At 41.6% G+C, this 24568-nt stretch overlaps 1 protein-coding gene across 14 annotated transcripts in view; it reads right to left on the bottom strand.

Moving 5' to 3' along the window:
* Positions 1 to 24568, bottom strand: part of LOC143730845 (NACHT, LRR and PYD domains-containing protein 3-like) — a 78496-nt gene that overhangs the window by 34546 nt on the left and 19382 nt on the right. For 13 of the 14 annotated variants that reach the window (XR_013200658.1, XR_013200659.1, XR_013200661.1 and 10 more), the window contains 2 exons: positions 18465 to 18536; positions 5610 to 5783 (listed from right to left, as the gene is read on the bottom strand). Coding sequence is in view for 10 of the 14 variants with exons in the window: in XM_077221408.1 (XP_077077523.1) it covers positions 5610 to 5783; positions 18465 to 18536 (246 nt within the window). In the remaining 4 variants the exon portion in view is untranslated. The remainder of the gene's footprint in view (positions 1 to 5609; positions 5784 to 18464; positions 18537 to 24568) is intronic. The other variant, XM_077221413.1, reaches the window with a different exon arrangement.

Below are 24568 nucleotides of genomic sequence, written 5' to 3'. Positions count from 1 at the left end.
GTGGTGGATTGTGTTTCTACATTAACGAAAGTTGGTGTTCAGATGTAACAACACTGAAGAAGATGTGCTCTCCTAATTTAGAGGCACATTTCATAAACTGTAAACCCTTCTACTCGCCTCGGGAGTTTTCCTATTTCATTCTCGTGAATGTTTACATCCCTCCAGACGCGTGTGTGAGCGCGGCGCTACAACAGCTGGCTGAACAAATAGCTGAAACAGAACAAAGGTATCCTGACTCTCTTTTAATCATTCTTGGTGATTTTAAAGAAGCAAATCTTTCCCGTGAACTACCAAAATACAGACAGCACGTTACATGTCCCACCAGAGACAGTAATATACTGGACCACTGTTACACCACAATAAAAAATGCGTATCACTCCCACGGGCAGCTTTGGGGCTCTCTGATCACTGTTTGGTTCATCTCATACCGACCTACAGGCAGAAACTGAAATCAGCTAAACCTGTAATAAGGACTGTAAAAAGATGGACTAATGAAGCAGAGCAGGATCTACAGGCCTGCTTTGATTGCACTGATTGGACTGTTTCTGAAGCTGCTACCAACGATCTGGATGAGCTCACAGATACTGTAACATCATATATAAGTTTCTGTGAGGATACATGCATTCCTATCAGGTCATTCTTATCATTTACTAATGATAAACCATGGTTTACTGGGAAACTCAAACACCTTCGTCATGCCAAAGAGGATGCTTACAGAAGTGGGGATAAAATCTTGTATAACCAGGCCAGAAACAGATTGACAAAGGAGATCAGAGTTGCTAAAAGAAGCTACTCTGAAAAACTGAAAAAACAGTTTTCATCCAACGACCCATCATCAGTCTGGACTGGCCTGAGGAACATCACCAACTACAAGTCACCATCCCCCCGATCTGTGGACAATCAACACCTGGCTGATGATTTAAACTCATTTTATTGCAGGTTTGAAAAGCCCTCATTCACACCACACACCGGCTCTGACCTGCACTTCACACATTCACCATCACCTCCTGCACCCCCTCCCCCCCCCCCCCCCCCCCTCCTGCCATCCATCCTGAGCTTAAGGTCTGTGTGGAGGACGTGAGCAGAGTCTTCAAAAAACAGAAGACTAGGAAAGCCTCAGGCCCAGACGGCATCTCATCTGCTTGTTTAAAAGCCTGCGCTGACCAACTGGCCCCAGTCTTCACGCAGATCTTCAATAGATCATTGGAGCAGTGTGAAGTTCCCTGCTGCTTCAAACGCTCCACTATCATTCCTGTCCCCAAAAAACCCAAAATCACTGGACTTAATGACTACAGACCTGTCGCTCTCACGTCTGTGGTCATGAAGTCGTTTGAAAGACTGGTGCTGGCCCACCTGAAGGACATCACTGGACCCCTGCTGGATCCCTTTCAGTTTGCTTGCAGAGCAAACAGGTCTGTGGATGATGCAGTCAACAAGGGACTGCACTATATCCTGCAACATCTCGACAGACCAGGAACTTATGCAAGGATCTTATTTGTGGACTTCAGTTCGGACTTCAATACCATCATGCCTGATCTTCTCACAGCCAAACTGACCCAGCTCTCCATGCCATCCTCGATCTGTCAGTGGATCACCAGCTTCCTGACGGACCGGCAGCAGCGAGTGAGACTGGGGAAACACATATCCAAGACTCTCACAATCAGCACTGGCGCCCCCCAAGGGTGCGTTCTCTCCCCACTGCTCTTCTCCCTGTACACTAAAGACGCCACTGTCAAGCTCCTGAAATTTGCAGACGACACCACTGTCATCGGTCTCATCCAAAACGGTGACGAGTCTGCTTACAGACTGGAGGTTGAACAGCTGGCTGTCTGGTGCAGTTATAACAACCTTGAGCTGAACACGCTCAAAACAGTGGAGATGATCGTGGACTTCAGGAGGAACAGCCCAGCACTCCCCCCACTCACCATCATGAACAGCACTGTGGAAGCAGTGGAGTCATTCAGGTTCCTGGACACTATCATCTCTCAGGACCTGAAGTGGGACAATCACATTGACTCCACTGTGAAAAAGGCCCAGCAGAGACTGTACTTCCTTCGCCAGCTGAGGAAGTTCAACCTGCTACAGGAGCTGCTGATTCAGTTCTACTCAGCCGTTATTGAGTCTGTTTTATGCACTTCCATCACTGTCTGGTTTGGCTCAGCAACCAAATCAGACATCAGGAGACTACAACGGACAGTCCGGACTGCGGAGAGGATTATTGGTGCCCCCTGCCAAACCTCCAGGACCTGTACTCTTCCAGAGTGAGGAAGAGAGCAGGTAAAATCATCACAGACTCCACTCACCCTGGACACCTCCTGTTTGAACTGTTACCGTCAAGACGGCGACTCAGATCACTGGCCAGAAGAACATCTCGGCACAGGAACAGTTTCTTCCCACAGGCCATCTCCCTTCTGAACAGTTAACGTATCTCCCAAGGCATATGCCTGTAAGTGCAATACTCCCACTGTTTAGTGCAATATCTTAAAAATTCAGGTAATATTTATATTTATATTTATTCATACTATTCAAAATACTGTAAATATGTTCATAATCTGTATCTGTAAATGTTTATTCTGACAAAACCCAACTGTGACCATATATTTTTATAGAATTTTCATATATATTTTTTTATTATTATTATTTTGTAATAATTTTATTTGTAGAATTTGTATTACTATGTTTCTTGTTGTATCTGTATTTGTATATGTGCACTGGAAGCTTCAGTACCAAGGAAAATTCCTTGTGTGTGCAAGCACACTGGGCAATAAAGCTCTTTCTGATTCTGATATCCCTTTTCTTAGAGTGCCGTACCCCCTGAACCCCCTGAGAGGGGCTCTTACACTTAGACTGCACTCACACCTTTTCCATTAAGGGACAATATTTACCCCCTTTAATCAATTTTTCCATTTCATTTTTTACCTTTATAATACCTTTAAAAAAAACAAATAATGCTTTAAATAAAACAATGTTCAATAAATATGCAATGTTAAAAACATTAAAATCGCCAGTAGGTGGCGGTAACTCACTATCTTTATGAGTGAGTCTTTGAGTCATTGATTCATTGAATCTCACGATTTGTTCAAAGCCACATATTCCGTTGTAAAATAGATCAATAAGCCTGACAATGCTGTTTTAAATGTATTACATCACTTAATGTTACCCTTTTTTGTATTTTTTTTTTTTACTGTTGTATAAAATCAATGTCACATTTGAAATTGTGTGGATATTCGGGAAACATTGCTTTCTTGCTCGTATAATATGATCAATATTAAAAACTGCTGGATATCAGTCTGCATTTTCATTGCAGATTTAGTCGCACAAACAGCGCAAGCGGCTCGTGACAGAACACAGACCGACTGAATGACACTTTAATTTAAGTAGAAAATCTTAAATGAAGATCGCTGAACTCCAGCTTGTCTGTGTTTTCAGATCATCCGCGCTTCTTCAGCAGTGTAGAGAGAGCACGCGCATGGTTCCCAGATACTATTGAAAAGACCGGGTAGGAAATATGTTCTTTTAACAGAAAAGCTCTGATTTGGGGTTTAAATGATTGAATTCTTTCATTTGTGGGCACAGCGGTTGAAACCGACACTTTCCCATTTCAGACGACAAACTAGGCTAGGTTAGTATCTTGTTCTGTACCTCACTTGCCTAGTAACCATAGTAACGGGTGCGCACGCTATCGCTTTTTCTGCTATGACGTGGACCGCGAGGTGCACTCAACGCTGCATGAATTTTGCATTAGCCTACATTAGTAACAGAAATGTACATTCATTCATTCTTTTTAACAAAGTAAAGATGAATTTGACTGATAGCATTATTATTATTATTTTTCAATATTTCCATAGATATGGTGATATATTGTTATCGGAGTTATTTTGGCCATGATAATCATGTAGCGGTAAATCTGATATGGTGTCAGTCCTGGTTCAGGTGACACTAGGGTTGGGCAATGTCCCCTAAATTGGCAGTTGACGATGTTTACAGTAAAACATCGCGATGGATAATTCATAATTACTAATAATTCATTAATACGACCTGTTTTCTTGTACAAAATTAAATATTTTAAGTTAAATGTACAGTGTAAGACATGTAAAAAAGACGAGAGGCTAACAATGTCCAGATCAATATTTGTGTAGCCTGACAAGGTATTTCACACTGCACGCGGATGCATTCCGGCAATCCATTCCAGGAGCGGTGCGTATACAGCAGTGCAGAGATCGTTTACACACGAGTCTATTTCTGCTGCGCTGCACGCGCTGAATTAAAGTCACAGCACATGGGTCGTGGTCAAAGTGAACACAGATTGACATGACAATGAATTTCATCATAAATGCATTTAATTAAATAAAATGTAGTAAAATAACCATAAATGCATTTAATTAAATACTACTATTCTTCACAGTCATCTTTTTACTTGCAGACCGGGGTAAAGCAAGGAAAACTAGAATTTACTTCAACAAGAACATAATGAACGACAATCGTCTTATTTGTGGAGGTGGAAAAACAAGTTCTTTGTGACATGCTAGATTTACTGTATAAAGATTTAAATTATGCAAAAGAAAAGGTATGAGTCTGCTGTTTTTGTCAATTTTAAGTTTTAATTTTAAATGTTTGTGATTTTAATATAAGTACATGGATAAATATTTGACCACTTGCTTGAGCAACTTAATATATAACCTATATAGAAGTAATGCATTGAATATTACGTTGTTTAAATTGTGTTCAAACGTGATACGTCTATTAAAGAGTGTATATGTGTACAAAGAGAATCGCAATGATGACAACATTTTTTAAATGAAAGTTTCTGATATCTTCTGGATTTGAAATAGCAATAGTGAGTGTGTGTTTGTGGTGCAGCCATGGATCAGTTGCGCACTGCAAACGCAGCATATGTGAAAGCACTATAGCACGTGCTGCTCCTGTACCGCACACACACTGCACACTGAGTGTGTGTGAATCGGGCGTAACACGGCACGTCTCTGGCATAGACTACAGTGTTTAAAATAGCATGCATATGCATTAGCTATATTCTCCATTTAATTTACAGAGCAATCCCTGTAAAATTTAGAGGCTAAGATTAGTGTGTGTCTGGGTGGGGGCGTGGCATCACGATGGTGGCTCTCCATATCGTCCATAGGCACAACCCTAGGAGAAACACACCACTTCCCTCTTTTCAGCTGCACACACACATATATAATAATAATAATAATATATAATCTGTGCACACACACATTTTGAGGAAATGCTCACGCTTTTGCAAGGGTCTGTTTGCACAAGCATTACAAGGCAAGTTGATTTACACCAAACATTTGTGCTTTAAAAACCCTCTTCACTGTAACCTGCATCTGTTGTCTGGTTTGTAGTTCGTCCGGTTTATTTAACTGTTAGTTTTACTGTGTTTTGGGGATAATAATATAGTGAGATGTAAATGTCCCTCTTCAGGGAGACTCCTCACCGCTGCCTTCTACCGCCGGCAGGATCTGACGGTTCAAGCAGGAATCTGTCGCTGAACCGCCGGATGGGGCTTACGCCAAACATATATTATATACACTATCTACATATTAATACTTATTCACTCAGAGTCTTTATGGTAGAGATGATCTCACCCCAGTCTTTCCAGTTTACAGTGAGGATTCTCCAGTAGATCAGAAAGCTGCTTGATTCCTGAGTCTCCTAGTTTATTCTTAGACAGATCCAGTGTTCTCAGGTGTGAGGGGTTTGATCTCAGAGCTGATGCCAGAGCAACACAACCTTCATCTGTGACACCACAATCACTCAACCTGTAGAGAACAATGACACACATTAAGCCTAGACAAGGCAAGGCAAGGTTATTTATATAGCACATTTCATACACGGTGGTAATTCAAAGTGCTTTACATAGAAGAAATTAAAATAATCAAAAGAAATCAGAGTAATTAAAACAGTTTTGAATAAAAAAATAAAATATAGTACAAACAGTCGGACGAACAGTGGCACAGTGCTCATTCAATAAATGCACAGCTGAACAGATGTGTTTTGAGTCTGGATTTGAATGTGACTGCTGTAGGAGCACATCTGATCTCTTCTGGAAGCTGGTTCCAGCTGCGGCTGGCATAATAGCTAAAGGCGGTCTCGCCATGCTTAGAGTGAACCCTTGGTATTTCAAGCTGATGTGATACTAATGATCTGAGTGATCTGTTGGGTTTATATTCAGTGAGCATGTCTGCAATGTATTGAGGTCCTAGGCCATTTAGTGATTTATATACCAGGATTAATACTTTAAAATCAATCCTATATGTGACCGATCACGGAAAGTAGAGACACAAGTCGGTTCTGGGGCATTTTAAGTTATTCGTAGATTCTGAAAGTGTAGTCTCCAAGCTTTCCAACGATGTGTAACGCATGGAAATCTGATAATATTTGGAGAAGTTGTGGCCATTTGAAAGTAGGCACTCAAAACAGCTAAAAGGTTAGATAACGGCCTCGAAAGATTGTGCAGTTCTCACCTCTCTCTGCTGCTAGGAGTGACAACAGGCCTCATTTACATAGTAACTACTATCTCAGGTTGTGGTCTGATCTGTCTGACCCCAGCGCAACTCAAGGATGAGCTGATCACCTTTCTGATATTATTGATTTTCTCACAGAAGAAAGAAGCAAACTCACTGCACTTGCTCTCTGAGAGCATTTCACTGGGAATCTGGCTTGGGGGGTTTGTCAGTCTCTCTACAGTAGCAAAAAGAGTGCGTGTGTTGTTTAAGTTACTGTTTATAATATTTGAGGAAAAAAGTCTGTCTAGCTTCGCTTAGTTCCATATTGAAAGCATGGATGCTGTCTTTGTAGATGGTATAATGGACTACAAGTTTTGTCTTCCGCCACATGCGCTCTGCTTTTCTGCATTGTCTTTTCATATTTTGCACTGCTGTTGAGTTTCCCCAAGGTGCTTTATGTCTGCCACTCTTCCTGACTTTCACAGGAGCAATATCATCAATTACACTTTTAACTTTTGAGTTAAAAGAATCAAGGAGAAAATCAACGGAGTCAGCAGATATGCTTGGTGTTAAAGATATAGCCTTCATAAATAGTGCACTAGTGTTCTCATTTAAGCACCTCTTCTTGACAGACACAGATCTAGCTTCAATGGCAGGAGAGATCAATATATCAAAGAAAATGCAGAAATGATCAGACAGTGTTACATCCTTAATAACAATCGGTGAAATGTTTAGACACTTGCTGATAAGTAAATCTAGAGTGTGTCCACGATTATGAGTGGGTCCATGTACCTGCTGAGTCAGATCAAAAGTATTAAAACAGTTATGATTTATTTTGCCATATTGGCCATACAATCTTCCTAACATGGTCCGGGAAGCAGACACAGTCTGTCAGTTCAAATCTAGACTAAAAACACATCTCTTTGGCTTAGCATACACATAACACAGTATAGATTGCTATAATTCAATGTTAGGCTGCATAGCTTAGACAAGCCGGAACCGGGAACACTTCCCATAAATCCTGATGTACTTTGTACATCATAAGAAGGATGGCGTCTACGCTAATATCAGTCTCTCTATTTATCCCGAGGTTTACCGCAAACCGCCGGATCCAAGCCATATCCAGATCTGAGGAAGGACCATCACATGGACAGGGAGACAATGCATCCCTGAAGTGCCAGCCTCATCAACACTGTGAAGGCCTCAAGACACCTCAACAAATCTCCATACCGGCGTGATGACTCCGACCCTTAACCAGATGAACTGGATAAATATTGTGAAAGTTCTGATCCAATCTGACTTCTGACCTATTATGCCACCTAAATCATAATCATACACTGTTCGTTTGTTGGCCAAAGGAGGACTGGCCCCCTGACTGAGCCTGGGTTCTCCCAAGGTTTTTTTCTCCATTCTGTCACTGATGGAGTTTTGGTTCCTTGCCACTGTCGCCTTTTTTCGCCTTTATTCGCCATTGGTTTGCTTAGTTGGGGACATTTAACATTTAATTTTGAATTTAACAATACTATTACAACTTTACTTTCCTGTTATCTCTGTAAAGCTGCTTTTATATAATTTGTATTGTAAAAAGCGCTGTATAAAAAAACGTGACTTGACTATTGGTTTCTGCATTATCTATGTGAATGTTAAAACCTCCAGCAATGGCAAAACAGTCAAATTCAGAGGAAATTGTTGATAACAGTTCTGTAAAGTCCTCATCAAAGGCTGGAGAGTATTTTGGAGGCCTGTAAATAATGATAAGTAAAATTCGTGGAGCACCTTTTAACACAATACCCAGATATTCAAAAGACGGGTAATTCCCAAATGATACTTGCTTACATTGGTAGACATCATTATAAAGAGCAGCTAAACCTCCGCCTCTTCTGACAGCTCTGCAGACACTCATAAAAGTAAAGTTAGGAGGGGCTGTTTCATTGAGGACTGTTGCACTGCAGCTGTCTTCTAGCCACGTTTCATTTACCAACATAACATCCAGGTTGTATGTGGTTAATAAGTCATTGACTAGAAGTTATTTATTTTTAAGTGAGCGGACGTTTAAAAGTGCTAACTTAACAGTCTTACTTATTGGCCCCACAGCAATCTTAGTTTGGCGTGTAATAGACACCAGATTAGATGGGTTTGCTGTACAGCTTTTGAAGGCCTTAGACTTTCTATCATGTAATAGAACAGCAATAGAGAAAGATACAGGCACACTGGGTTCCTGCTTGTTCTGTAAACATTTGAGAAAGTTACTGTTATCATAGCGGGGACCCGACACATATCACTGAGAGCTAGTATCAGTTGTTTTTGGTTCACCTCAAGCCGCTGGAGGAGGGTGTGGGCCCTGGCGCTGTGGCAGAGGCCGAAGAGCTCTCACAGGAGGAGGGCGAGCTGGGCCCGCAGGCTTTGGTGGTTGCAGGGCCTGCCGTTTTTTGGTTGATATATGGGGGCTTGCAAAAGAGTGGGATAGTTTGGTTCCAGCATATACCAGTTGTTCCATTTTCTCTGAGAAGCACAGAAGTGGAGATGCTGGAGAGAGGGATAACATGTCTGGTGAGAGGGGCTGTTGCTCTGGTGTTATCGGAGGCTGTAATATGCTGTCCTGGTATCCCTGGCTGTTTTCCAGAAAGTCGTCCTTGGGTGCTGAATCTTGGAGCAGTGCTAGTATGTCACAGTCTGTCTGTGGTGAGCTCTGTGGGCGGGGCTCAGCTGAGATTGTGTCCGTGAGCAGAGGTTGTTGTGGCTGAGTGGTGTTATCATTGTCCTTGTGTGATGTGTCAGCCGCATGTCCATTCAGGTGCTGAAGTGAAGTCCTGTGATCATTCATACTGTATCCAGGTGTGTGTGTGCCATTCAGGTTGAGTGGATTGGCACACACTGCAGAAGGATGACGGAGGGAGAAGTAGATATTGTCCTTTAGCACTCTTGAACCAAGTTTGTTTGGGTGGTGGCCATCCTGTTGAAACAGTTGCCTCTGACTCCAGAAAAGATTGAAGTTGTCAATGAAGTTCACTCCTTTTATATTGCAGTTTTTTTTTGCAGCCATGTATTAAGCCCAAGCAACCGTGAAAACCTGTTTGTTCCTCTTGTTGGGACTGGTCCACTGTCTTTTAAGCGTTTCAAAAAGTTAATTGAAATCCTTCTTAAGGAGCTCTGACTGCTCTTTATGAATATCATTCTTTCCCACATGAAGGATGAGTCGATTTGCAGTCTTATGTTTCATCAGAATGTTCTGAAGTTCCCTGTTTACATCAGAAGTTGTTGCTTGTGGAAGGCAGCACGTAGTTGTATCCCTGCTATTAATGTTTCTGATTACGGAGTCGCCCACTATCAGAGTCCTGGGCCCGGCTGCGCTCTGAGCTGAGTGCCGCTGTCTGCTCGACCTTGAGTCCCAGTTAGCATCAGTGTTAGCTACAGGCTCAGTCTGTGTTCGATCACATTCATCAAATTTGGGGATTCCTCATTCATTAATATTTCAAATCTGTTCTCAATATGTATATGCGGTGGTAGGAGACCAGTGTTTGCAATCCTTGTCAGAGCCGTATCTGGGGTATCTCAATATGTGATGCTCGTGACAATCTGATGTCTCGGGTGCCTTTGGGTCTCGCACCCTGTTTGTGCCATCGATTAGTAAAACGATCGGCTTGTTTCTCTACACTCAGTATGGCCTGTCGAGAAACACTAGATTCATGGGACTCTCCGGCTGTATGCTGAGGACGTCCATGACGAAGCTCTGTTGTGTGTTCCGTCTGGTTTGGTGGTCCCGCAATTAACTTTGTTTCAAGAACTGCAATCCTTTGTAAAAGTCTCTGGCAGTTAGAGCAGCAAGTAGATTCCAGAGGAGGCATTTTCTTATCCTTATGAATGTAGGCAGTTGTGTTTTCTCTTCCCCGGAATGTAAGCTTTCAGTGGGAGGCTGGTCGAATAAAAGAATTCAGATTTTTTTGTAGTAATCCAAGCGTTTGAGCACTGTGCTGATTTGCTGAAGTTAAAATTAGGTGATAAAAGGAGACAAAATATAAAAATATAAAAGCGATAGAGCAAAGCGCGGAGCAGTAAGCGAGAGCGTCCGAATAGTAGCTGAGCAGGAAGTTATGAATGTACATGAATGTATGAATGAATGAATGAAAGAATGTACATTCATTCTTCTTTTTAACAAAGTAAAGATGAATTTGACTGATAGCATTATTATTATTATTATTCAATATTTCCATAGATATGGTGATATATTGTTATGGTGTGTTATTTTGGCCATGATAATCACGTAGTGGTAAATCTGATGTTATGACAATGAGCAAGATTTCCGTTCCAGGAGCGGTGCGTATACAGCAGTGCAGAGATCGTTTACACACGAGTCTATTTCTGCTGAGCTGCACGCGCTGAACTAAAGTCACAGGGTCGTGGTCAAAGTGAACACAGATTGACATGACAATGAATTTCATCATAAATGCATTTAATTAAGTAAAATGTAGTAAAATCACCATAAATGCATTTAATTAAATACTACTATTTTTCACAGTCATCTTTTTACTTGCAGACCGGGGTAAAGCAAGGAAAACTAGAATTTACTTCAACAAGAACATAATGAACGACAATCGTCTTATTTGTGGAGGTGGAAAAACAAGTTCTTTGTGACATGCTAGATTTACTGTATAAAGATTTAAATTATGCAAAAGAAAAGGTATGAGTCTGCTGTTTTTGTCAATTTTAAGTTTTAATTTATTAATAGTTTGTGATTGTAATATAAGTACATGGATAAATATTTGACCACTTGCTTGAGCAACTTAATATATAACCTATATAGAAGTAATGCATTGAATATTACGTTGTTTAAATTGTGTTCAAACGTGATACGTCTATTAAAGAATTTATATGTGTGCAAAGAGAATCGCAATGCTGACAACATTTTTTAAATGAAAGTTTCTGATATCTTCTGGATTTGAAATAGCAATAGTGTGTGTTTGTGGTGCAGCCATGGATCAGTTGCGCACTGCAAACGCAGCATATGTGAAAGCACTATAGCACGTGCTGCTCCTGTACCGCACACACATTGCACACTGAGTGTGTGTGAAACGGGCGTAACACGGCACGTCTCTGGCATAGACTACAGTGTTTAAAATAGCATGCATATGCATTAGCTATATTCTCCATTTAATTTACAGAGCAATCCCTGTAAAATTTAGAGGCTAAGATTAGTGTGTGTCTGGGTGGGGGCGTGGCATCACGATGGTGGCTCTCCATATCGTCCATCGGCACAACCCTAAGAGAAACACACCACTTCCCTCTTTTCAGCTGCACACACACATATATAATAATAATAATATATAATCTGTGCACACACACATTTTGAGGAAATGCTCACGCTTTTGCAAGGGTCTGTTTGCACAAGCATTACAAGGCAAGTTGATTTACACCAAACATTTGTGCTTTAAAAACCCTCTTCACTGTAACCTGCATCTGTTGTCTGGTTTGTAGTTCATCCGGTTTATTTAACTGTTAGTTTTACTGTGTTTTGGGGCCGCATTAAGAGTATAACATTTTATTCAACATAAAAATGAGTTTGACTATATACTGGACTGTTTTAGTGCCTAGAACACAACCAAATACACTTTATTTGTCATTGTAAAAGAAGAGGTTAATATAATGAACAATAAAGAGTCATGAAAAATCTGAAAAATCCTCTTAAATGTGTGCGTGGCGGTGAGAAGAAGAGAGGGAGTGTGTGTGTCAGAGCGAGACAGGAGAGAGAGGGGCGAGCGACTGTCATCTGTCAGCGGCCCATGCCGGCTCTCACTACATATCAGAGGAACTGGAGGATTTTACAGCTGACAGTTCAATTCCTACCAAATCATTTAACACAATCTGTATTTTCCCTTTATCAGTATAAATGTTTATATACATTCACTATAAATGCATATATTTGATAATCATTTTCTCATACAAATGTCATAAAAACTGGTTGCTCAGATCACAAATCTACGTTCCTTCAGGACACTGACAATAAAGATGGATAGTGACAGAGAAGAGAAACTCTCGTATCTCTCCACAGAAAAACGCTTGTTACACACACACAGTTTGATTGTGTCGGTAGTTTCTGGCCAACCAAACGCCCGCAGCGCGTCTCGGCCTGACAACATCACGGGGGAAGCCTGCAACACCTCAACTCTTGCACCATGGACACACACACTTGCGGCCCATGAACGCCTCTCTAAACTACTGCGTGATTTTACAGTTTGAAGCGTCCGTCACAGAAAAACACCATGTACTGTCATGAAGAAGAGGAATGTCTTCTCATAGGATAAGAACACACAGTCTCATTAATAATACACACTCTGACGCCTCATCAATGTACTATTGTGTTTCTCCATGTCGTAATCTGTGACAGTGACATGATGTAGATTTTAAACCTGGAGAAAAATCTCTACAATATCCAGTTTCCTCCTAAAATTACAATGAATGGACCGTGTTAATCCTGACTGTGCTGAGATTGAGTGCAGAGCCGGCTCTAGGCATAAGCGAACTAAGCGGCTGCTTAGGGCCCCCTGGCCACCAGGGGGCCCCCAATATAGTTTTTTTTTTTTTTTACATATTAAATAACTTAAGTGACATAAATGAATGAATGAATGAATATGAATAAATGAATAATTCAAAACAAGAAAATTCAAAATTTCATGATCAATATACCTGCCTACAACTGCTGCTGTGTCTGTCAGCATTTGAAACATGCACAAACACCTCGCATGCATATAGACAATTCTTGCGCAACTGCACATAGTTACGGTAATGTTAAGCCATGTCACAAAAAAGGACGTATCCTTCAGGTGTCGACAAAAGAAAAGGGCAGAGGAGGAAAAAAAAGAGCAAGATAAAGGTATGTTTGCATGATTATTTAAAGTATGTTTTGTGCAGCACAAATTGTGCTCACTTGAGGTAGCAGCTAGTCATGATCTTATAGCCTATAAGCCATCACCAGAGCTAAATCTCCGACATCAACAGTGACATGTCTCCCATTAATATACATTTATCTAGGTGTATTTCACATATCAATAGATATCGGTTTAAGATATCGGAGTGCTCACAATTAAGTGTGCCAAGTGAGGTCGAAATTGAAAATGTCGCAGTAAAGGTCTCCCTCTCTGCAGAGATGACTTTTACTTTGGTCTGCATTTATCGTCCTCCATCAGCCAAAGTTGACTTCCATGAACAACTGCAGGTACTACTTAAACATCATACAACACACAACAAGTCCAATGAAATTATTGTAATTGGAGACTTTAATGTGAATTGGGACTGTAAGAAAGATAGGAAATCACTAAAGTACATCATGGACAATCTAAATTTTTCCCAACTTGTTCAGCAACCAACACAGATTACGAAACACTCTAAAACTATAATAGATTTCAGTAACAGACCTGAAAGGATAATCAGATCTTATAATTTTATAACTGGTCTTTCAGACCATAACATTATACTTTTTTCAAGGAAACTGTCTAAGTCGAGGGTCAATAACGATTTTTTCAATTCTACAAATAATAGGTCTCCATATGAGTTCATACCTAATAGCCAACGACAGGGTGTGGCCACATCCTTTTCATTATTGGACTGGGATATGATCTTGTCTGGTGACAATCTTGAATCTAGTAGTGGCAAATTTATTAAATGTTTGAAGGATGTCATTGCAACCCATTAGAATAGAGGGAGATATAAACGTAAAAAAATTTGCCACTTGCCATGGCTGAATAAAGAATGTAAAAATCTGATGTTAGTTAGAGACTTGCTATTAAAGCAATTTTTAAAATCAGGCCTAACAACAGATCGTCAGAAGTTTACTCGCATGCGAAACAAGGTAACACAGAGTCTGAGACGGGCCAAAGCTAACTTTTTCATTAAAGTAGAGAATGCAAACGGTAATGGAAAATTAGTATGGCAAAACCTAAATAAATTGCTAGGTCGACAGTTAAATAAAAACAATAAAGAAATGGAGCTTCAAATCAATGACTCGATTATCAAAGATCCACTTTCCATAGCCACCAATCTCAATAGTTACTTTATAAATTCTGTAAAAGATATTACTCAGCATTTTGTTTCACCTCTGTGTTCTGATAATGTTATTGATCAATATCAGTCTGTATTTTAAATTACTGAAATTTCAGAGTACGAAGTAACAAACATTATTACGGGCATGAACAATTCAAAAGCCCTTGATGCATTTGGCCTTAATACACATTTTTTTAAAGAGTATAAGGACTCTCTTATATGTCCAATTACTCATCTTCTTAATATGTCCTTTAATTATTCTATGGTCCCTGCGGATTGGAAAGTGGCTGCAGTTACACCAATATTCAAATCTGGTGTTACAGCAGACATGTCCAATTATTGACCTATCAGCATACTCCCCGTTATATCAAAACTAGCGGAGAAGTGGGAAGTCAGACTGCTGATGGCCCATCTGGAAAATGTTAAACCTTCATTACATCCAATACAATTCGGTTTTCGGACCCATCACTCCACCGATAGTGCCCTGTGTGTGTTAACAGAAAACATAAAAGGTCTGCTTGACAAGAGTCCTTGTGTCGGGGCTGTCTTCTTAGATCTGAAGAAAGCCTTTGACTCTGTAAACCATCAGATTTTAATATCCAGATTGAGTAAATTTATCATCTCTGATCAAGCACTTTTATGGTATCAATCTTATCTGTCTGACAGGAACCAGTACGTGGTAGTGGATGGTGTAAAATCTTCTTGTCTAGATTCTGGAGTTGGGGTCCCTCAGGGGTCTATCCTTGGGCCTGTTCCGTTTTCTCTCTTTATCAATAACCTATCGAATTCATGTCCAAACGTTTTCTCGCAGATGTATGCGGATGGCGCTGTGATTTATACTCAAGCAAAAACCATCCAACAAGCAGCTGCTGATCTTACAGCGGCTTTGGTTTATGTGCAGGATTGGTTAAAGGATTCATGTCTCATGCTGAACACTAGAAAAACTGTGTGCATGTACTTCTCAAAACGCAATGTTAAAATAATAAGATCAAATGTCTTTCTGAATGGAGTGGAACTTGATATAGTATTAGAATTTAAATATCTTGGGGTAGTCCTTGATCAAACACTTTGTTTTAAAAGTCATGCAAAAAAAAGTAGCACAGATAGTCAAATTTAATCTTAAAAATTTTCGGCATATTTGAAATAATTTAACCATGGGTGCAGCTAAAACATATTTTTATTCAATGATTATTTCTCATTTTGATTATTGTTTGACTACCTGGTCTTTGGCTTGCCCCACAACACTAAAAACCATAGAAAGTCTCTATAAAAGGGCATTAAAAACACTAGATAAAAAATCGTTATCGTACCATTACTGCCATGTTCTAAAAAAACATAGACTACTAGATTTTTAAAATATGATTAATTTTAAAATGGCTTGTATGATATACAAGGTTTTACACTCCCTTGCTCCTCCACCGCTGAAGGATTTTATTAAATTTAAAGATAATTCACAGAGGACCACGCGAGCTCGTAAGAGGAGACGTAATAATACCCCACAGGCGTACTGCCTTCGGTCAGATGGTCCTCTCCGTCCGGGGTGGGAACCTGTGGAATAGTCTACCTAAAACACTGAGAGAATGCCCTACACATAGCTCGTTTAAAGTCCAATTAAAAAAATGGTTATGGTCAAACCAAAATTGCACACATTAATGGGTATGTTGTATATTATTATAAATTTGTCTTGTATTGTAATGTTTACATAATGAGTGTTTGTGAACTAAATGAATTTTTAAGTTTGTGAATATTGTATATAGAACTTTTGATAATTTCATGAGGAATGATGTAGATGTAAATTTTATTCTGTAATATATTGTGATTTTTGTGATTTAGCCCTTGGGACTACGGATGGAAATTAGCGTATAGCTACAATCCGGCATATTTACATGGATGTATTCCATGTTTGTTCATTAATATGCATTGTCCCAATCAAATAAAAGTTAAATTAAAAAAAGAAAACAGCCGAAGGGGAACTTAACGTTCTAGTTGTAAGGGATGCCAGCTAGCATTGCTGTACGTGTTGAAGTGAACGGTCCAGCGGCGGTAATGTTCCAGCTTCATAGGCAAAAATGGCGCATGTGCTCTTAGATCTGTGGTGAGAGATGGTATTGGTCTTTATGAGAAAATATACCATGTTGGGTGGGGAGACTTCTGTGATGAAAATAGAATTAGATTTTATTAATATGGTGGCGAGTGATGTAGCGGTGCTAGCCTCATATTTACGCTGCAGTAGATCACCATGTGTTCACCATACTGCAATTATGCCTCGTTTGCAAATAGAATATGAATTGTTAGGTGTGGAATTGCTTGTTGATGAGTGTAAGTAATGATGATAATTGAAGACTAAATTGACTTGCTGTTATTAGTATTAGTAACAAAGTTGGCCAAGCAATACCGTACAATGATGTCATCAGTGACTTTGCCTACAGAAAAGCTAGGAAGGAAAGATTTTGAGGAGTTACACTGTGAGACAGTAGAGAAATAATAGTATTTTCACAGTTTTCAACAATAATTGTCATTGTTGAACCCTTGCTGTTATTATGTTTCTGATTTCTCAGTTTTGTCATTATTTTAGCAAATAATTTATTTTATATGTTTTGAGACAGTTTGTTTTTAGAAGCTTCAAAGAGCTAGTAAAAGAGAAAAAGTTAAAGTTAAACGTTTTAAAAACAAAAGTGGAATAGACACACTTTCATTATTGAAGTATCTATTTTTTTTGTAACATTCTATTTTTGATTATATTAATGTTTGTCTATTTTAGTTTTATTTTGTTGTTGAAGATTTAATCCACATTTGCAAATAATTTATTTAATGTTTGTGACAGTTTTTTCCACAGAACTTTTAAAGAGGTAGTACAAGAGTAAAGTAAAAGTTAAAACTTTTTAATTCAAGTATCTATTTTTATTAAGTATTTATTTTGTATTAATACATACACTCACTATTTTGATTTATAATATAACATTATAGCATGACATTTGTGTCAATAATCATCAAGCAAAAGTGACTTCGCGTAGTGGGAGGGGCCCCCAAATCAAGTTCTGCTTAGGGCCCCCAAAAGGCTCTGGCCGGCTCTGATTGTGTGTGTTTAAAGTAAAGGCTGTTAAATGTATATCATGACGTCAAAGTGTGTTTTTCAGTGTGACTATCAGTCCTGCAGTTTCAGCTTAATGAGGAGCAGCTCATGTGTTCATCATTTACAGATCAAACACATGAACTCACAGTGCAGGAGAAATACAGCAAACGCTTCACACTCAAACATATTAATCCTCTCCCATCATATGAACAGACCTGAAATTAAATCAACACCAAGTGACTTTTCCTCTGCGGTCGCCCTACAGGTTGGAAGCGGAATTGTCCATTACCGCTGTCGTAAATAATGTAGCCTACCGCAGCCGACTGCCGCACGCGTACACACACGCTCTGTTTATCCAGCACCGGCTCTGGAATCAACAATGGCCACAGACAAGGTAGCGTTTGATGCATGATTTTATGAAAGTATGATGTATTGCGACATCACAAGTCAAATTAGTAGTTTTCTTATGTCTCATTAGAACTACAGAAACGCGACCCGATCTGGCAATCTAACATAGCGTGGATATATCAGATAAAGGACCGCAAAGCTGTGGCAGAAGTGCATTTCACCATGTCACGACTTGATGAACCACTGAAACCATTTTGGAAACATTATTTTAAGGTAAAAATTCTTACTTAGTGTTGCTTTAATGTGTTGAATTTGATCATGTTGTTTCAATAGCTTTGCTTGTAATGAACGTAATAATAGTTATTTCCCTGCATTTTATTCCATTTTGATTATACTTTATGAATTCACAGTGAGTTTCATGTGAGAGTCACATATGATCTTACCACAGTTTCTCCAGTTTACAGTGAGGATTCTCCAGTCCAGCATAACTATTCATTTATAATGTTTAAGAAATGATGCTTGTTCTCAGTGTTACTTACCCAGCGTATCTAGTTGCTGTAACCACAGGCATCAGCTTCTGAAGAACTTCATCTCCAGTGTTTTGTCCGCCACTAATTGAAAATAAAAAATAAGTTAATTATTAATGCTAACAATAATAATTCATAACATAAGTAAATAATACATTATACCTTCCTAAATACCCACAAATATTTTTAAGTAAACACTGCTTTATAAAGGACATGTGAAAAGTTGTTTAGTGTCTATAACTGTAGAAGTTTTTACTTTATCTTGTCAATGTCGCTTGTCGAGGTCTATTAGTCTACATTTACACTACAACACTATTTGACATATCAGATTTTTTTTTTGTCCTGTCAAATGCGTATATTTTCATGAATCAAGAAGTATTTTGTGTTAAACAAGTTGTTTTTGAAATGAGAAGTAAGCTAATTGTGATAATTAGCTGGGGAAGCAGCACTGGCGCACACACACACACACACACAAACAAATGCACACTAACAAACAAACACACAACACGCACACACACACACACACACGCACACACTCGGACACACACACACACACACACAAACAAATGCACACTAACAAACAAACACACAACACGCACACACACAACACGCACGCGCACACACACAGACGCACACACACACACGCACTTACACACACAAAAACAAATGCACACTAACAAACAAACACACACAACACCCACACACACACAACACGCACACACACACACACACACACACACACACACACACACACACACACATACACACACACACACACGTCTCGTTCCTCCCTCACATTGCCGCTATCACAGGAGCGCGTGCACGAGATGCTGATCGCACATGGACATTCACCCATTTCTCCACTCTCGCTTCCATATCCATTTCCCGGTCATTTCATACACTTCACTTGTACTGCATTGTCTCGTCGTTTTGTCCCAGTGTGTGTGTGTGTGTGTGTGTGTGCGTGCGTAGTCAGTCTTCCAGCAGAAAGTAGCGCCGGCGCATCGCAACCGGAAGCCGACGAAACCATTGTCTAGTGTGAATAGGTGTTCGTGTGTTTATTTAAATGCAAAGATTATATTATATATATATATATATATATATATATATATATATATATATATATATATATATATATAAAATTGGGAATGGATTATTATTGATTAACAAGTAGATGAAGTCTATATATATATATATCAGTCCCTCCAGAAAAACGCGATTATGCAATTGCATGATTTAGTGCATAATCAGCCAAAGTCCGCATATTTTTGCGGGGGTCGCATTTTTTCAAATACGCCGCGCTTTCGCTGCATAAATTGCCGATTTCAGCGCAAAATATGCGGGGCTTGCATGATTTCATAATCCCCGCATTTTCATTGCAAAAAAAGTCAAATCTTAGCAGAAAGTTGAAAAATGTTGCGTTTACTTCACACAAGACTAGACACTTCCCCCTGTTGCCATGGGAACGTTTTGAAGTGACGTAATTACGCGACGTAAACATCATCGAGCAGCTGTAAAACAGGAAGCATTTTATTTTTTTATATTTTATTGATTCATTTTCACAGAAGTTGTAGCATATTCCTTTTGTAAAGCTACAGAACTTGTTTGACTCATCAATGTTTTGTAAGTTTGAGGCGTGTGTTTATTAAGGTCTGAAATAAAACAAGATGAGAACCGAAATATTCCAGCACTTTCTGTGATGTGTTATGCTTGCTTATCATAGGAAGTAATAAGAAATGACTCTTTACATTAAGTTAGTAGCCTAGTGAGAACAGTGTGTTGGGGAATCACTTTTTTCTCTTTTTTTTATCAAACCGCAGTTTTTGCAAGTTCCCGCAATTTTTGCAAGTTCCGGCATAAAATTGCATAAATATCCCGCATATTCCATCGCATTTTTTAAGAAAACGTGCCGCATAATCAAGGATTTTTGCCTGCAACAATCACAAAAAAACTCAGCATTTTTCAGGAAGGACTGATATATGTGTGTTGATGACGCATGCGGCGGTGCCACACTGGTGGCTGGTGTTGCCAGATTGTAGTGATGTGTCGTTCATGAACGATTTGTTCATTTTGAACGAATCTTTAATATGACTCGGGACTACCGAGTTGTCTCAGAGAGTGATTCGTTCATTTTGTGTCGACCGCGCATGTGCATTGCGCAACATATGGGTTCTGAATCTGTACTGGAAACAGGAATGATTAGTTAATCTCTCTCAAGTCTTCGGGTTCGGGACGGGTCCGAGTCTTTCGTTCTTCCTGTCTGTCTCATAGAGACTATGCTGTCAGTACCGGAAAGAGAAATGATTCGTTCATCTCTCTCGAGTCTTCGGGTTCGGGACGGGTCCGAGTCTTTCGTTCTTCCTGTCAGTCCATAGAGACTATGCTGTCAGTACCGGAAACAGAAATGATTAGTTCATCTTTCGAGTCTCGAGTTCGGGTTCGGCCGGGTCCGAGTCTTTCGTTCTTCCTGTCAGTCCATAGAGACTATGCTGTCAGTACCGGAAACAGAAATGATTAGTTCATCTTTCGAGTCTCGAGTTCGGGTTCGGCCGGGTCCGAGTCTTTCGTTCTTCCTGTCAGTCCATAGAGACTATGCTGTCATTACCGGAAACAGAAATGATTAGTTCATCTTTCGAGTCTCGAGTTCGGGTTCGGCCGGGTCCGAGTCTTTCGTTCTTCCTGTCAGTCCATAGAGACTATGCTGGGGGGGGCTACAATTTCTGGTAAGCTACGTTTTTTTATTATTATTGCTTGACACAAACATTTCAATTCAATTCTTGTCATTTGATTCAATATTGACTAATTTGGAAAAATATTAGGTTCACAAGATAGGCGTTAATTTTTCTCAAGAAAAAACAATCTCACCTAATGCTGTAAACACACAGAGAGCCCTATCAGCTGGTAGCATTATTAAAAATGAATAACTTAATTTTAAAGGTTAAAAATAACTCAAATTAAATATAATGCATTTTTCATTATTATAACAACTTTATTTAATGATATAAGTAAAGATATAATAAATAGGTAATATAATACACATATTTAGCAAAATACTCTCTATAGCTCTTTTTTTTAGCCAACTAACGTGCTATATATTATGGTCATTAAATGGCTTTCCTGAGGTAAATGTTATGTGATATAATTGTTCTTCAGTGGTTTTATTATCCTCTTTCCGCGGTTAAAAAACACTTATTGATCGAGATTATGCATGAGGCATTTACATTTCGGTAAGTTGTACTGTATTGTTATGTGTGAGTGTTCTAATCTGTATGTCATTGCAGTTCCCTTTCATTGTCACTCCGAGTTACGTCGGATGACGACGAATGGGGTTTCGCTTAGAAAGCCTATAGACTTAGAGTATTACAAAACGAGCCAATGGCAAAGGAATGCCATGGGTCTGCGGAATTTGCATAGCGTATCTCCGCCTTACCTCGTGGGTATAAAAGGAGGACGCCGGCAACATGCAGATATGTTTTCGCTTCGGAGCCAAGAGTATTTCTTCACTCCACAGCCATTCCTGACTTCACTCTACGAGACGAGCCATTCTCCGGTGTTGGTGTGACGGCGATCTGCAGCGAGTTCACATTGCCTGCTGACCTGTGCAGTGATCTGCCAGTGAGTGTGTTTCTCCCTGCTCGCTTCAACATCGTGGAGTTTTTTCCTCTCACAAAAGAGCTCGCACGCGGCACGTCTTTTTAAAGACTGCTCGCCCGTGCATTTCTGGTTGCGGTTGACTCATTTCCGATTTAGATGGGCACATTCTCTGCTCTGCGTGCTTGGGCTTGATCACGCTAGAGCAGCGTTTGTGGATGACTCACGTTCTCCCCGCGGGAACGTGACCATCGCGTCATTATGATCAAGACTCAATGATCTCGTTAGAGAGAGGTCCCCCTCATCCACACCCCGATCTTACACTCTCCACGTGAGGTGCTACTTCGGCTGGTGGCCAGGGTGACCTGAGGCTGTTGGTGTGGAACAAAGGCGCCGACTTTCCGTCCGTGCCCCACGCCCCCCTTTTTATTGACGCAACCTATGAACGTTCACGGGATGTCCGCGGGCCCGTCTTCGGACCCCCGCGGGTTTTCCCTTGACGTTCCAGAATCGGAGTGTTGTCCATCGCAGCATCACAGGGCGGGCAAGAATCTTCAGGAAGTGAAGATTGACGGTGCTGCCACTTTCGGGTGTGCATATGGCATTTGTCAGTCAGATCCTGAGATGACGGCCATGCTTTCCCGGGACGATTGGTTTTGGGGTGGCCGCTGACTCTCGTCGCCGTCTAACCCCAATACCTTTCTCCACGTATGTGCATCAGGAGATCTCGAAATCCTCAAAGACCCCAGGTCTTCCAGCGATCCCTCGTTGATCTCCTCCGCCCTTCCTTCCCTCAGGGGCCCGCTGCCCATGGGTACACTAGGGTCCCCCCGGCTCAACGCTCTGTTGCGATGCTAATGTGTCCTCAGAGTGCTTCTTCTCGGCGCGATCCTAAGCACCCGTCCAGGCCTGTAGTTTCGTCTACATTTGTAGCGAATCCTATAGCGCCCAGGACAGGCAGCCGCCTCACTGCATGCCATGGCCATTCTGCTGGTCTACCTCGCCCAGGTGTTCATGGACATGCAGGAGGGTGGGACTGACCCAGGGCTCTTCATTGAGCTGCACGCTCCCTGGGTCAGGTGATGTCACCATTCAAGCCTGTGGCTTAACCTGTCCCATGCACAGGTTTTCCGGTGGACCCGTTCTGCTCGACACCCTCATATCCCAGGTCGGCCCCTCGGCGGTGCGGTTGAGGGCTGTACTTCAGTTCTCGACCGCCCATGAGCAGACTGAGGCATTCTGCCCCGACGGCCCCGTCGTCTGCTCAGATCCCTCAGTCTGCCCACCGCCAAAGGCGCCCCCCCGCGGCTCCCACCCCGCCTGTTCACACAGGCTGGCTCTGGAGGCCGCAGGGGGACGCCACAGCCCTCTCCAGCCCCGCCCCCCGCTATTGGCCGGGTTAAGCGGCGCTCTTGAGACGGGCTGCTCAGAGATGGGACTCAGTTCTTTCCAGGAGCTGGTAGCAGGGCCACTCCTTTCCCCGGTGGAGGGCCGGGGAAGAATCCTTATTCTCAGAAAGAACTGACTCTCCCGTCTCTGAGCACACAGAGTTCTCGGACGACGCGGTGCACCCCTGGTCCTCCTCTGTCCCAGAGTCGGATGACAGCACGCGACGTCCCGGGACCGTGCAGCTCTCATCCCCCTCTGTCGCCAGACCCCTGACAGAGCAGACCCCTGTGGAACGCTGGTCCTTCCCTGGTCTCCTCTGTCAGGATGCGGTCTATGACTGTGCCCCCACACCGGGGCGCTATGCCGTCCACGTCCGGGCCAGTCATACCGCCTCGCTGCCCCAGCGAGGGGAAGTCTGTGGTTCGCGTGACCCCGCTGGTACAGTTCTTGGGAGCCTGGCTAGAGCTTCCCCACCTGTCCTGCTGGGTCGCACGAACGATCAGGCTCGGCAACGCGATTCAGTTTGCGCGGTCTCCTCCCCGCTTCAGGGAAGTCCGCTCCAATATGGTCGGTGGCAATGCCCCAATCATGAGAGCAGAGGTTGCTACCCTGCTGGTGAAGGGTGCGATCGAGACTGTCGCTCCAGCAGAAAATAAATAAAAACGAAGAAAACCGGTGGGTTATGGCCAATCCTGGACCTGCGTGTGCTGAACCGCTCCCTTCACAGGCTGCCGTTCAAGATGCTCACGGCCAAGCACATTTTCGAATGTGTCCGGCCTCAGGATTGGTTTGCAGCGATCGACCTGAAGGACGCCTACTTTCATGTCTCCATTCTCCCTCGACACAGACAGTCCCTACGGTTTGCATTCGAGGGGCAGGCATATCAGTACGCGGTTCTCTTCCATTCAGGCTAGCCCTGTCTCCTCACGTCTTCACGAAGGTCCTCAAGGCTGCCCTTGTTCCCCTTCGGGAACCCGGGGTTCGCATCCTGAACTATCTCGACGACTGGCTGGTCCTAGCTCACTCTCGAGATCAGGGTTGCGGACACAGGGAATCTAGTGCTTCGGCACCTAGCCCGTCTGGGCCTTCGGGTCAACTGGGAAAAGAGCAAACTTTGCCCCGTGCAGAGGATCTCT

Source organism: Siphateles boraxobius, unplaced genomic scaffold (assembly GCF_051911475.1).
Source record: "Siphateles boraxobius isolate OS27281-9 unplaced genomic scaffold, OSU_SipBor_1 82, whole genome shotgun sequence".
Classification (NCBI taxonomy): domain Eukaryota; kingdom Metazoa; phylum Chordata; class Actinopteri; order Cypriniformes; family Leuciscidae; genus Siphateles; species Siphateles boraxobius.
Note: the sequence above shows the minus strand (reverse complement) of the source record. Positions and strands in the feature narration are given on the sequence as shown.